At 42.5% G+C, this 13,451-nt stretch overlaps 1 protein-coding gene across 5 annotated transcripts in view; it reads left to right on the top strand.

Annotated features, from left to right (window-relative positions):
- Positions 1-13,451, top strand: part of RNF38 (ring finger protein 38) — a 126,665-nt gene that overhangs the window by 62,954 nt on the left and 50,260 nt on the right. Inside the window, exon 3 of one of the 5 annotated variants that reach the window (XM_082642607.1) lies at positions 12,968-13,117. The exons of 2 other annotated variants lie outside the window; for them this stretch is intronic. In XM_082642607.1, coding sequence (XP_082498733.1) covers positions 12,968-13,117 — 150 coding nt within the window. Of the gene's footprint in view, positions 1-12,967; positions 13,118-13,451 lie in introns of those variants that run through there. 2 more of the 5 variants (XM_082642605.1, XM_082642606.1) reach the window with 2 other exon arrangements.

Raw genomic sequence — 13,451 nt, 5'->3', positions numbered from 1 at the left:
GTTTTGTTTAATAGTAGCCATCCTAATGAGTGTGAGGTAGTATCTCATTGTGGTTTTGATTTGCATTTCCCTCCTGACTAGTGATGTTGAACATATTTTCATGTGCTTACTGGACATTTGTACATCTCTGGAGAAGTGTCTACTTCAGTGCTTTGCCCATTTTATAGTCAGGTTTTGGATTTTGTTTGGTTGTAGTTCTTTATATATTCTGGATATTAACCTCTTATCAGATATGATTTGGAAATATTTTCTATTCCGTAGGTTGCCTTTTCACTCTGTTGCACGGATGTTTTCGTTTTGATGTAATCCAATTTATCTATTTTTTTCTCTTGTTGCCTGTGAGTTTCAGAATGAGATCTTCCTTATATATGTCCTAAGATTATGATTGTTTTTCTTTTGTTAGAAATAAGGAAAAGGGACTTCCCTGGTGGTCTAGTTGGTTAAGACTCCGTGCTTCCAATGCAGGGGGCATGGGTTCGATCCCTTGTCGGGGAACTAAGATCTCGCATGCTGCTCGGTGCGGCCAAAAAAAAAAAAAAGAAAGAAAGAAAAGAAAAAAGAAATAAGGAAAAGACAGAAAATCTGACAAGAAATCCATAACTACTAAAGAAATCTAATTCAAAGTTCAGATAGCTAACCAGCAAATTCTACCAAACATTTAAAGGAGGCATAACACCAATCTTATAGATACTCTTGTAGAGAATAGAAAAAGAGAGAATACTCTGTGATTCATTTTCTGAGGCTAGCATAATATCTGTAACAAAACTTGATAAGGACATTACAAAAAATGGAAAATAACAGCTACTCTCACTTAAGAACACAGATGTAAAAATTCTAAGCAAAATATTAGCAAACCAAATCCAACAATATATAAAAAGAGTAGTGCAATATGACATGATTTTATTAGGAATGTAAAATTGGTTTAACCTTCAAAAAACAATCAAGGTAATTCACCCAGTAACAGAAAATCCATGATTATCTCATATACAGAAAATTTTGATGAAATTAAATATCCATTTTATGATAAACTTTTAACAAATTTGAAATAAAAAAGAACTCCCTTGATTTGCTAAAGGAAGCTACAAAAAACCTACGGCCAACATCATACTTAATGGTGAAATGTTGGAAGCTTTCCAGTTTGTTTTTTTTTTTTCTGTACGTGGGCCTCTCACTGTTGTGGCCTCTCCCATTGCGGAGCACAGGCTCCGGACGCACAGGCTCAGCGGCTATGGCTCACGGGCCCAGCCGCTCCGCGGCATGTGGGATCTTCCCAGACTGGGGCACGAACCTGTGTCCCCTGCATCGGCAGGCGGACTCTCAACCACTGCGCCACCAGGGAAGCCCAGCTTTCCAGTTTTGGAATAAGATGAAGATGCATGCTTTCACTGTATCTATTTAGCATTGTACTGGAGGTCCTAGCAAGTGCAGACAAGAGGAAAACACGTTGGAAAGAAAGAAATTGAATAGTCATTTTCTGCCAACAGGACTGTATATGTAGAAAACTGGAAAAAAATGAACAAAACTATTAGAATTAATAATTATATATAAAACCTAGAATAGACATCTAGAACAAATGTGCAGGACCTCTACAGAAAATTGTGAAGCATTATTGAAAAAAATCAACAACTCAGGTTGATAGAAGGGTTCATCTTACTTACAGGTTGAAGATTCAATATTGTAAAGATATCAATACCACCTAATTTATCTCTGGATCCCATGCTGCCCAATAAAAAAATCTCAGCGTCATTCCCATGTGTTAGACTGGTAGGGCACCAGGGTAGACAATCCCAGTGACCAGATACACTTGAAGGAACTGCAATATTTTCCTGTTTGGTAAGCAACTTATTGGTGTATTTTTATTTTAGCAGTTGAGGGGACTTAAATGACTTAGGTACCCCAGGAAGAAGTTTTTAGTAGGCATTCACAGTTTTCATTTCTGTCATGAAAACGAATTTTAAAGGGCAGTCTTGGAGTCAGAATTCTCAAAAGTTCTTGCTACAAGCAACTACTTTTCGCACAAGTGCTGTACTGTCCCCTAGCCACATGTGACTATTTAAACAATCCTGGTTAATGCATTAGTTGCACTAGCCCCATTTCAGGTGCTCACTCAGTAGCCATATGTATGTAGCTAATGGCTACCTTTTGGATGCTGCAGATGTTGAACATTTCCATCATTGCAGAAAGATCCATTGGACACCTCTCCAACAAGGCTTCCCACCTTTTTGGACCGACACCAAGTAGAATTTTAGGTGGACTGGGGTTGAGCCACTGCTCTGGTATAATTTACTTCCTGCCACATTAGGTGGTCAGTGGCCCACCTTAAAACGTAACCCACTCATCAGGTGTTTATTAGCAGGGTACCAGATTTTCTGGTTAAGAAAATCAACTAGAAAAGAAATTGCAGAACAAATTTCCAACGATTCAACCTTGAGGTGTGGGACCATTGTTTACATGTAGACAGACTTCTTAGGTGAAGCCTTCAGATCCCAGTTAACTAAGATCTCAGCCATTTGAGAAGGGTTCTCAAAGAGTGCCTGACAAAGGATTGGCTGAAGCCCAGGGGGAATTCACATAAGCTTAAGGGTTAGGAACCCTGGAGGACTGTAATAGATATTTGCTGCTGAAATTCAGCACTTGAGGAACCTGACTCTTAGGATTGGACAGCTTCCAAATGGTAATTTCCCTCCCTGTTCCCAATTTTTGTCTCTATTTCCCCCTCTCATTACCTAGCCCATGCCCAAGTAAACAAGAAAAGCTGTTTTCAGGGTGGTCTGTATTATGTAAGGAAGCTTGTATAGCTGAGATTCTGTTGGAAGATCTGTAATGCTAGGTGAATCCACAGCAGTAAAGGGGGTATTGTGGGGGATCCAGATGTTAGAAGTGGATTACATTGGATGCACCTAAAGGTGTGGTTGGGATTTATGACACTGTACTGTGAAATGGGGGGGGGAACCTTAAAAGTTTGGATATAATCATCTCCAAATTGGCTGCTTTGGAAGACTAGTGGAGAGGGCTTTGGGAGAAGAGTCAGCTAGATAACTGGGCTACATAATGGGGGTGTGGGGCTGGGGGAGGGAATTTGTTCATGGGGGCCTGTTATCTCATTCTAGCCTCTCTTTGTCCAGGAGTTGTAAAAACCTGTGATGTTATTGCTGGAACTTTGAATTCAGCAGTTGGTAAGCACCTGCTGTTGTATTTCAGGCTGTAGGTTTAGACCTTAGGGTTACAGAGTCAAAACAGGTCACCCAGTGTGATATGGGAGACAGATGTTCACAAATAATTACCTTTTCGTGTTATTCATATCAATGCATAGAGGTTCAGAGGGTCCTGGAACATCATTTTAGTCTGGTTCCCTAATTTTCTACAGGAGGCAGCTGAGGCCCACAGCAGGAAGGAGACTGGTTTAAGTAATGCCAAAAGAACCAGAACCTGGGCTTTTTGATGATTGGACTGAAATATGATCACTATCCTTGAAGACATAATATAATTCCTATCTGCTTAAAACCCACTTTTTCGATACTGTCCCCTTGACTGCCCTCTTTTCCTCTGATACCATTTAAACTATTTTGTCCTTGTATTTATTGCGCTTTTATGGAAGATCTTACTTACTCTTTTAGATCTCGAACGTGATTAGGACAGGCACCATGCCAGCTTCGGTCTTCGTACCTATCTCATTTCCTGTCCTCAGCACAATATGAATAACTGTTTAATTGAGCCTTACAGTAGGACAAGTTGGGTTTGAACCTGCCTCTCCATTGAGACACCTTGGCCAAAGACACCTTGGCCAAATCACCTCTCTCTACGTCAATAAAAATTCCTAACATTTGGGCCACATGAATACATACTATATTGGGAATTTGAGTGAGGTTAATTACTGTTTGATGGCTGAATTTTGGAGGCGGTACGCACGGACTTGCAGCAACACTTGGGGAGAAATATATAGAACTCGAAGGCTCAGCCTGCCTGCGGCCCGGCGTAGCGGCAGCCTTTCCGGGCGCCAGGCGCGGGGGGCGGGGCGGGGCTGCGGAGGGGAGCGGCGCGACGGCTCTGTTGCCGGAACAAGTCCGAGTCGCGCGCCTGGACGAGCGCAGCCCGCCCCGCCCCCTCACCCCGCGGGTGGAAACAAAGGGGGCTCCGCGGGCGAAGGTAAGCCGAGGGGAAAAGGGGCGGAGCGACTGGTGGTCTCGCGCCCTGGGATCGCGAGGTTTGTTCCGGAGATGGGGCGGAGTGGGGTGGGAGCGACCCAGACCCGAGAAGTGGGAGGGCCGCGTGCTCGCGCATCTTGCGGCCTAGCGGCAGGGGGTGTCGCTTGCGCGCGCAGCGCAGGGTACTGCGCCGGCGCGTCCGGTCAGCGAGCACCGGGGAGGGGCGCAGCGGGGCGGGGCCCCCTCGTGCAGCGGTGCGGGGTCGTGCGGCGGCAGGGGCGGATAGGGTGCGCGGGCCGAGAGGTTGGAGCCCCCGAGGCGTTAGCCGACTTCTGTCAGCTCTGGGCGTGCAGCCGTCGTTTCTTGGCGCGGCCCGTGTGATGGTGCCGGGAGGAAGGAAGCGCCGTGATAGCGCGTCGGTCGGAGCCCGGGTTCCAGGGTTGAGAAGGCCCGGGAACAGAGGATCTGGCGAGCTGGCCGCTGGCTGGACGAGCGGTCACAGTAGGAGGCGGTGGCCCAGCGAGGAGCCGCGGGAGTAGCCCCGCAGGGCGGAGCCTTCCTTGCAGGTACTGGCTGCCGCAGCCGTTGGTTCCCGCACGAGGGCGGGACGGGCCGAGCCTTGGGCCTTTGGGAGCCTGTGGGGCCGCGCTAGAGATGAGGTTGCTTGGTGTTCAGCGGGGCGCGGCCGGGCCGACCGGCGTTCTTTGTTCCCGAGGCAGCGGCGAGGAGGTGCGGGCACAGCCCTCGGGAGCGCCGGCCCGCCGCGTCTGGCAGATGGCCTCGCTCTTTCGCTCCCTCCCTTTTTGCTCAGGCGCAGGTGAAATGATGTCACTCTGGAGAACGCAGAACCCGGTCCGAAGGGTCCTGTCTCCGTCCTTGTGACGCCGCGGGTTTCTGAACAGGCTGCGTTTTGTTCTCAGGGGATGGGAATTCTTCCTTTCAGGGCTGAAGAATGAAAGAGATTGGTTTTGAGCCGAGAGTTTTTCAAAGTATTGAGGGCCAAAGAGAATAAAGTTTTCGTTTACGTGTGTAGGACTTGTAAGACCTTGTTTTTTCTTATGCTGCAAAAATGATGTATACTATTAACATTAAAAGTTGGGTATGTTAGTTCTTGCACCGTAAATAGAAACGAATAATGTAATACTGAATTGCCTTTTTTCTTACGAGGCGCAGTTAATATACGAAAATTTAAGTGTATACAAATCATTCACAGTCGTTTATTACCTTAGAATTGCAGGCCTTTTTGGATACTATTTGGCCTCGATTGCAGATATTGTTGTTAACACAATTACCGCAGAAGTCCTTTAAGTAGGTACCAGCCCTGGTAACTAGTCTTAAGTTTTTTTAAAAAATTCCATTCTCTCAGTTTTTAAGAAATCAAAACGTAATGAGGATCTAGGGACAGTTGGGATCAAAGTAAAATTGTTTCTGTCTTCCATTAGGAAGAAATTGGGCTTCTATAGAAGTAACAATACAAGACCAAATATTGGGGTCAGATCAGTTGCATTGCAGCTGGCATGTATTCAATACTTGCAGTACAAAGCGAAAGAGAGGCATGGACATATATACACTACCAAACGTAAGGTAGATAGATAGTGGGAAGCAGCCGCAGAGCACAGGGAGGTCAGCTCGGTGCTTTGTGACCGCCTGGAGGGGTGGGAGGGAGGGAGATGCATGAGGGAAGGGATGTGGGAACAGATGTATATGTATGACTGATTCACTTTGTTATAAAGCAGAAACTAATAAAAAAAATTAAAAAAAATACTTGCAGTAAATAGATGAAAATTACTAACTGGATTTTTAAGTAGGAATTGTATCATTTAATGTGCTCCAGCTCTTGCTGGCTCATAAATGTTTTGGCATAGTATATTTCACTTCTGAAAACCTATTAAACCTTAAATCTATTCATTATAGGGGTTCAATTTTAAGTTGATATTTGTAATTTTCTTTAAGGCTTGTTTCTAAAAGACTTGGTAGCCTTGAGAGGCTATAGTTGAATAAATTTTGCCACAAATTAGCCATGTGCTCCTCAAGTCCTCATCTGTAAAATATGAGAGTTGGATTTAAATGTTCTCTGTGGTCCCTCCACTTCTGATATCTTCTGTGACTCTGGAAGGTAGTGTGTTTCTGTACTTGTTGAGTTTTATCTACCCATCCAATTTTTATAGCTAAACTTAAGTTGGAAGTTATTAATCTAAGTAAATATTGAGAATTTTCTCTACTAGAGCAACCTGATTTTTGAGCAAGGGTGGACAGAGGATGGTACAGTTAGACATAATTGAATATGTTAGCATCATAATGTGGAGTGTAGACCTGTTGTGTCTCTGCAGTTGCTTTGGATGAGGCTTTTAGTTACATCGCTAGGCTGTTTATTTTATTTTATTTATTTTTGGCTGTGTTGGGTCATCGTTACTGCGTGCGGCTTTCTCTAGTTGTGGCGAGCAGGGGCTACTCTTCTTTGCGGTCCACACACAGGCTTCTCATTACCGTGGCTTCTCTTGTTGCAGAGCACGGGCTCTAGGCGCGCGGGCTTCAGTAGTTGTGGCATGCGGGCTCAATAGTTGTGGCTCGCGGGCTCTAGAGTGCAGGCTCAGTAGTTGTGGCGCACGGGCTTAGTTGCTCCGCGGCATGGGGATCTTCCCGGACCAGGGCTCGAACCTGTGCCCCCTGCATTGGCAGGCGGATTCTTAACCACTGCGTCACCAGGGAAGCCCCGGTAAGGTAGTTCTTGATTAGTCCTGTGATTGTTGTGTAGTGTCTGGGTCTAGCCACTAGTTTTCTGGTTGTTTTCCTGCTAACCACATATATCAGGCATCTGTTTTCATGTCGGTTCATTTTTGGTTAAATCATAGTTTGCTTTATGTTTTCTCTCGACAGAGTGTATGGATTGTAAACACATATTTGAACTCTATAGTTGTAGTCTAGTTAATTTGTTCAGCAAAGGTTAGATTCGTAACATCACGTTGTCTATCTGCAGATGAAGCAAATGCTTGAACTCTATAATGAATTAACGAGTGAGATTTGAGCAAGTAGACAAAGAGGGGCCATGTACAGAGTCTTATTTTTCCCCCCAGCTCTTCTGTCATTTCATGTTGCGTTTTAAAAGATCTGAACACCTTTCCTTCTCCCCTCTATGTTAGGGGACCCTGTTGTCCTCATTTATTCCTGTTGAATTTGTCCCTCCCTAGACTAAATCTCTTTGAGGGCAAGAAATATTTCTTTTTGTTTTCACAGCATCTAGCACATGGTAAAAATGCAATAAGTATTTGAATTAATTGTGACTTTTATTCGGTAAGACTTACAAAGCACTCAGTCACACTTCATCTTTTCAAATGTGTGTATGTGTGTGTATATATGTATAAATTTTTTATTGATTTGGACTGGTCATGATCTAGATATTTTCCAAATCCATGTAATTCTTAAGAGATAAATCTTGAAAAGATGGTTTAGAGCAATCTACTTTGAGGTTACCAGCGTAAGTAAAATGATTTTAGACATACTTCCTTGAGGGAAAAATAATCCTTGTGCGTGCAAATCTGGATTGTAGAAGTGAAGGAGCGAAAAATTTATTTAAAAAATGTGTAAATCTTAACTTTTCCTAACCTTTATGTTCCCCTGCTCAGTATATGTAATGGTTAGAGACTTCCTTAGTTGCACGTGCCTCCCTTCCCCCCTTTCCCATTAATTTGTTGGACTGTGGGGTGAGAAAGGAAGGTGGAGCCTTTCAGCTATTTTCACCAGCCCTGGTTCTGCTCTGTTCCCAGAAAGACATGGGCCCAGTTTGTTGTTTGCCTTAACTCAAGAATGGGAATAATAGTTTATTTTAAAAAAAGAGTGTCCCATTGCTGGACAGTAATGATCCTTCCCCCCCCCCCCCCCCCGTAAGTAGTACCAGTTCTTGAATGGTTTAATGACTGCATAATAGTCCGCCAAGCACACATACCATAATCTCATTTAACAAATACTTATTTGTTAAACATTTAGGTTACTTCTAGTTCCCTTTTAAATTTTTGCTGTAATGTGATGAACATATTTGTGCTTATGGCTTTTCTCATATTTTGGAATATAATCTCAGAATTTGTCAGATGAAAGATCAGTGATTCGAACTGTTAAGTTGTTAATGAAATCTCCTTGATTACTTTCCAGGAGATTAATATTTGCCATCATGGAAGCAGTGAGAATATTTGGATTTTTAGATAATTTGGATTCGAACTCTTCATTTTTTAGGTACCCAGACTTGGACCTAGAGGAGTAAGGCACTTGTTGGAGTCAACGTTGACCAAGCACCTAACTCATCATTTTTTGTTTTGTTTTTTCCTTTTGTCTGTTAGCCTATGATTTGAGTGCCTTTGAGCAGATGGTATGCAGCTTTTGTAAAAGTGAACAATTTTTTTTCTGGAGAGTAATGTGGCCATTTTGGGGAAGGCCATTTGGCCTTTTGAGCAATTTATTTTGTGGAAAGTACATTATTTAATACTGGCCTAGAGATCATACACCTGTATATCCTCTACTTCATTTATATGAGAAAAATGTAAATGAAGGAAGCTGTCATCAGAAGTGATTTTGGAGGAAGCAAGTTCTGGGACAATATGTGGACCTAAGTCCAATGTTATTTTTAACACAATAACTACAACAATTTGCCACAGTAACAATAATACTATACTGTAACACAAAGGTTAAATTGTTGGTTATATTATGGTTACCAAGACAGGGAAAGACCACATTAAACAGAAGATGTCCTTAAAATAGTAATGTGTTATTGCTTAAAAGGTTAAACTGTTTTCTATAATTCTAGTCTTGTGAAGCAGAAAACAGTTATGCTGGGTAATTAGTCATATAGTTATATGTAAGTAAACATTAGAAATGAGAAGTGTAGTGAGTTGCAGATTCAGTCCCATCTCAGGAATGTTTTTATGGCAGGACTTTTTAATATAGGTGCATTCTGAGAGAAGGCTGAAGTTACCATGTCTTTGTAATGCTCAGCATTTGGTAGGTTAGGGAAAATTAGAACTATTGATTTTCAGATGTAGTATAACCTCAGTAATCTTAACTGAGGGAGAGTTAGGGAAGTAGTGGAAGTCAGAAACAAGTTACAAGGAAACAGACTTATTTTTAAATGCTTAAAATAGCTTTAAATAGGCATTGTGGAATAGTTGTTCCTTACTAATCCAACTAGACAGATTATAAAGAAGAATGTTACTTTTAAAATTCTTCAGTTAGAAGGTGGTTTAGTGGGTTGAGTCTGAACCTTAGAGCCAGATAGACTTGGCTTCAAATTATGGCTCTGGTGTTCATGAGATGTTTCGCTTTAAGGAAGTTGGTTAACCCTAACTTGCAGTATGTAAAGATCAGAAAGCCCAGTTTGGTTCCTGGCATGAAGTTTACTATTACCAGATTGAGGTTTTAAAAACTGCTGTATTGCTTAGATAAAAAGTCATCTTTCATAATTAAACTAATACAGCTAGAATTTAGGAGAAGAAACTCCTTGAGTGTGGCACAACAGTTTTTATTTTATTATGTACATGTATGTTATGTTAGTTTTCTATTGTGTGTAACAAATAACCACAAATTTGGTAGCTTAAAACACAAATCTATTATCTCACAGTTTCCATGGATAGAAGTCCTGGTATGGGTTAGCTGTAGAGTCTTCTGTTCAGGGTCTTATTTGGCTGGAGCTGTGATTTTTATTACGAGACTTGATGGCCTCTTCCAAGCTCACTGTTGTTGCTGTAATGTGGTTCTTGTGATTATAGGGCTGAGGTTCCCCCATTTTCTTGCTAGCTGTCAACTGGTGACCATTCTCAGTTCCTAGGTGCCCTCAGGTCTCTACCACATGGCCCCCTTCATATGACTTCTCAGAACATAGCAGCTTAGTCTATAGGGTTGGCAGGAGAATCTCTTTAGGAAGGGCTCAACTTCTCTTTTGAGAGCTTTTTCTCATTAAGTCAGGTCTACCCAAGGTGATCTCCCCTTTGATTAAGTTAAAATTAAGTGACTTGGAATCTTAATTATATTTGAAAATCCCTTCACCTCTGTGAAAGGGTTTGTGTAATTTAGGTCATATAATTCAACCTAATCATGGGAATGAAATTTACCATATTTACAGTCCTACCCACACACCAGGGAGGGATGGATTATACAGGAGATATACACCAGAGGTGGGAATCTTGGAGACCATCTTAGAATTCTCTCTTCCCTTCTCTCCCCCTACTCCCCGCTGCTTCCCCCTGCAAGGACCAGGGTTTGCCAGTTTTTTACTTACATATTACTGAAATCTGTTTTCCCAGCCAGCTCTTGCACTAGCAGTTGGTGAGACTGCTTTAGGTACGATAGTTGAAGGTAGATAGCCTTGCTAAAACACTCTTCAAATGTACTTATTGTGCAAAGTGTAAGCTTAAGATTGCAGAGGGAACATGAAGCCTACATGAAGGAACAGAGACCATTTTGAGAGAGGAGAGAACTGCTTTAAAGTGGTAAAAGCACTCCTTACATTGAATGAGTCAGGAATGTGAAACTACTTCTTCCTTTGAAATATTTTCTACTCTTGCCCTCAGATAAACCCAAGGCTCCTACCTTTATTCTGATTTTTGCCTGTGTTATGGCATTTAAAACATTATCCTGGGGCTTCCCTAGTGGCGCAGTGGTTGAGAGTCCGCCTGCCGTTGCAGGGGACACGGGTTCGTGCCCCGGTCCGGGAAGATCCCAGATGCCGCGGAGCGGCTGGGCCCGTGAGCCATGGCCGCTGAGCCTGCGCATCCGGAGCCTGCGTGTCCGGAGCCTGTGCTCCGCAACGGAAGAGGCCACGACAGTGAGAGGCCTGTGTACTGACAAAAAAACCCCAAAAAACCATTATCCTGTAGTTGGCTGCTTGCATCTTTTTTTTAAAAAACTACAATAAGCTCCTTGAGGGTGGGATCCATGTTTTATTTTCTTTTCTAACATAACTCTTTGCTTATAAGAGGCAGTGAATAAATATTCCTTGATTCAGTCATTCATGCTTCATCACAGTGGTAAAGGGTGTTGGCACGTTCATGTTTATAGTACAGGGAGAAGCTTTAGTTCATGTCCAAAACATTTTGTGGAGCAGTACTAATGAATTCTAAAGTTACTGCCCTCAAGTTTTTTGCTTTCAATTCTAGGAAGGTCTTTGGAAGTAATTTTAGTGTTAGCAACAGGCCTGATCATTTATCTGATTACCAGGCTCATAGCAAACCAGAAACAAAAATTTATAAAGGGGCTAAAGAAGGTTATTATAGCAGGATTATTCATGTAATTAGCATGACACTTTATGATGTCTCTGCCTTCCTCTCTGGCTGCTTCCTAACTGACCAGTTACACTGAACATTTTGTAGTTTCTTGACTACACTGTTACTAATTACCTCTCCAAAGCACCAGTATGGACTATTATCACAGAAAGATACTTCGTTTTTTTGTTTTTTTTTTTTGCAGTACGTGGACCTCTCACTGTTGTGGCCTCTCCCGTTGAGGAGCCACAGGCTCTAGACGCGCAGGCTCAGCGGCCAGGGCTCACGGGCCCAGCCGCCCTGCGGCATGTGGGATCTTCCCGGACCGGGGCACGGTCCCATGTCCCCTGCATTGGCAGGTGGACTCTCAACCACTGCACCACCAGGGAAGCCCGAAAGATACTTTTTTATACAGTGATTTGCTCTTGTTTCTTTTTTATAGCATATACTTCTTGAAGGTAGGAAATCATGACTAACTTTTGTTTTTAGTGCCTGTCACAGAATAGACACTTAACATGTAAGGGAATGAGTGCAGCAATGAAACTAAAAACAAGACAGCCTTAAAGCACATGGTCTTTAGTGTAGGAACAAGCGGGTACATAAACCTTAACCCCCAAAGGCAGTTCACGCCACAGCACAGTGGAACAGGTGATACTCATGATATCTGTGATCAAAAATGCTACAGATTGGGCTTCCCTGGTGGCGCAGTGGTTGAGAGTCCGCCTGTCGATGCAGGGGACACGGGTTCGTGCCCCGGTCCGGGAAGATCCCACATGCCGCGGAGCGGTTAGGCCTGTGAGCCATGGCCGCTGAGCCTGCGCGTCCGGAGCCTGTGCTCCGCAACGGGAGAGGCCACAACAGTGAGAGGCCCATGTACCGCAAAAAAAAAAAAAAAAAAGCTACAGATTAAGTATACTTACATATGAGTTTAAGGGGATTAACTCACAATCTAGTGAGCATTTAAAACATGCAGTCATTTACTTTGAGGCTTATGATCTTGTCCTTTATTCATTAGGAAGGTTGCTAGGTTTGTGTTGAATAGAGCTGAGATCTCCACAATGAAAATCTTGTTTTCTATACTTGGGATCACTATAGAAATTTTGCCATAGATGTTCTGAAATCTCTCTTCCCTTGCATGATCATTTGGAATGTTAGCTTAAAAAGAGAATGAAAAATTAATCATCGCCAGGTAGACACTAATCTTTCTGTACTTAAGTGATTTTTACTTCAGGTTTTCTTGACATGAAGTCTTATCTGTCATTTAGGGTTTCAGAACTAATGCCAACAGAAAAGATATCAATAGATATTATATGGGAAACATAGGAAGGACTTTGCGTTCTTGAGCAGTGCTATTTTGCCTTTAAAGAAAGTTTTTATAAGAGAGATCCATTGCCAGAGGCAACCTTTGTCATCCTTATATTTGTTTTGATGTTTAAGATTAATTTTTTATTTCTTTTCAGCCTCTGCTAACAAAATCATCAGATACCTAGAAAATCCAGACTGTCCTTCATAGGCATGATTCTCCACATTGGTGCAGCTAGCCATGAACTATCCTTTTCTTCTCCCTCTTTTTCTCAGATATCTCCCGGGGCCAATTCAGCACCTCTACCTGGCCATCCTAACAAGGTGATTTGTGAAAGGGTGAGACTTCAGAGCCTGTTCCCTCTCCTCCCAAGTGATCAGAACACTACCGTTCAAGAGGATGCTCACTTCAAAGCTTTCTTCCAGGTTCTTATATATTTACCCTTTCCCTTCATAGGGCTGAAAGCCACAAGATACATTCTAGGTTGTTTCTAGGAAGGCTTGAGACAAAATTCTCAGAATCTTCTTACTTCTTATTTTCTGTTATATGTGGGAATAAGTATTCTTCTTAGAGGGCGTCTTTAACATAACTTTTTCAGCCAGCTTTTCTGAAGAATGTTTGTCTTGTCTTGAGCTGCTGTTACTATTTGACCACTTAATATTCTTGTTTTTTGATCTTTTGTTCATAATCACTTGTCCTAATAGGTCTAGTTCTGTAGGAAGGTAGAAGATATTACAGAATATGTGAAATTGTATAGGG

The sequence above is a fragment of the Mesoplodon mirus genome (genome assembly GCF_964341445.2).
Source record: "Mesoplodon mirus genome assembly, chromosome: 1".
Lineage (NCBI taxonomy): Eukaryota > Metazoa > Chordata > Mammalia > Artiodactyla > Ziphiidae > Mesoplodon > Mesoplodon mirus.
This window is presented reverse-complemented; position numbering and strand designations above follow the sequence as displayed.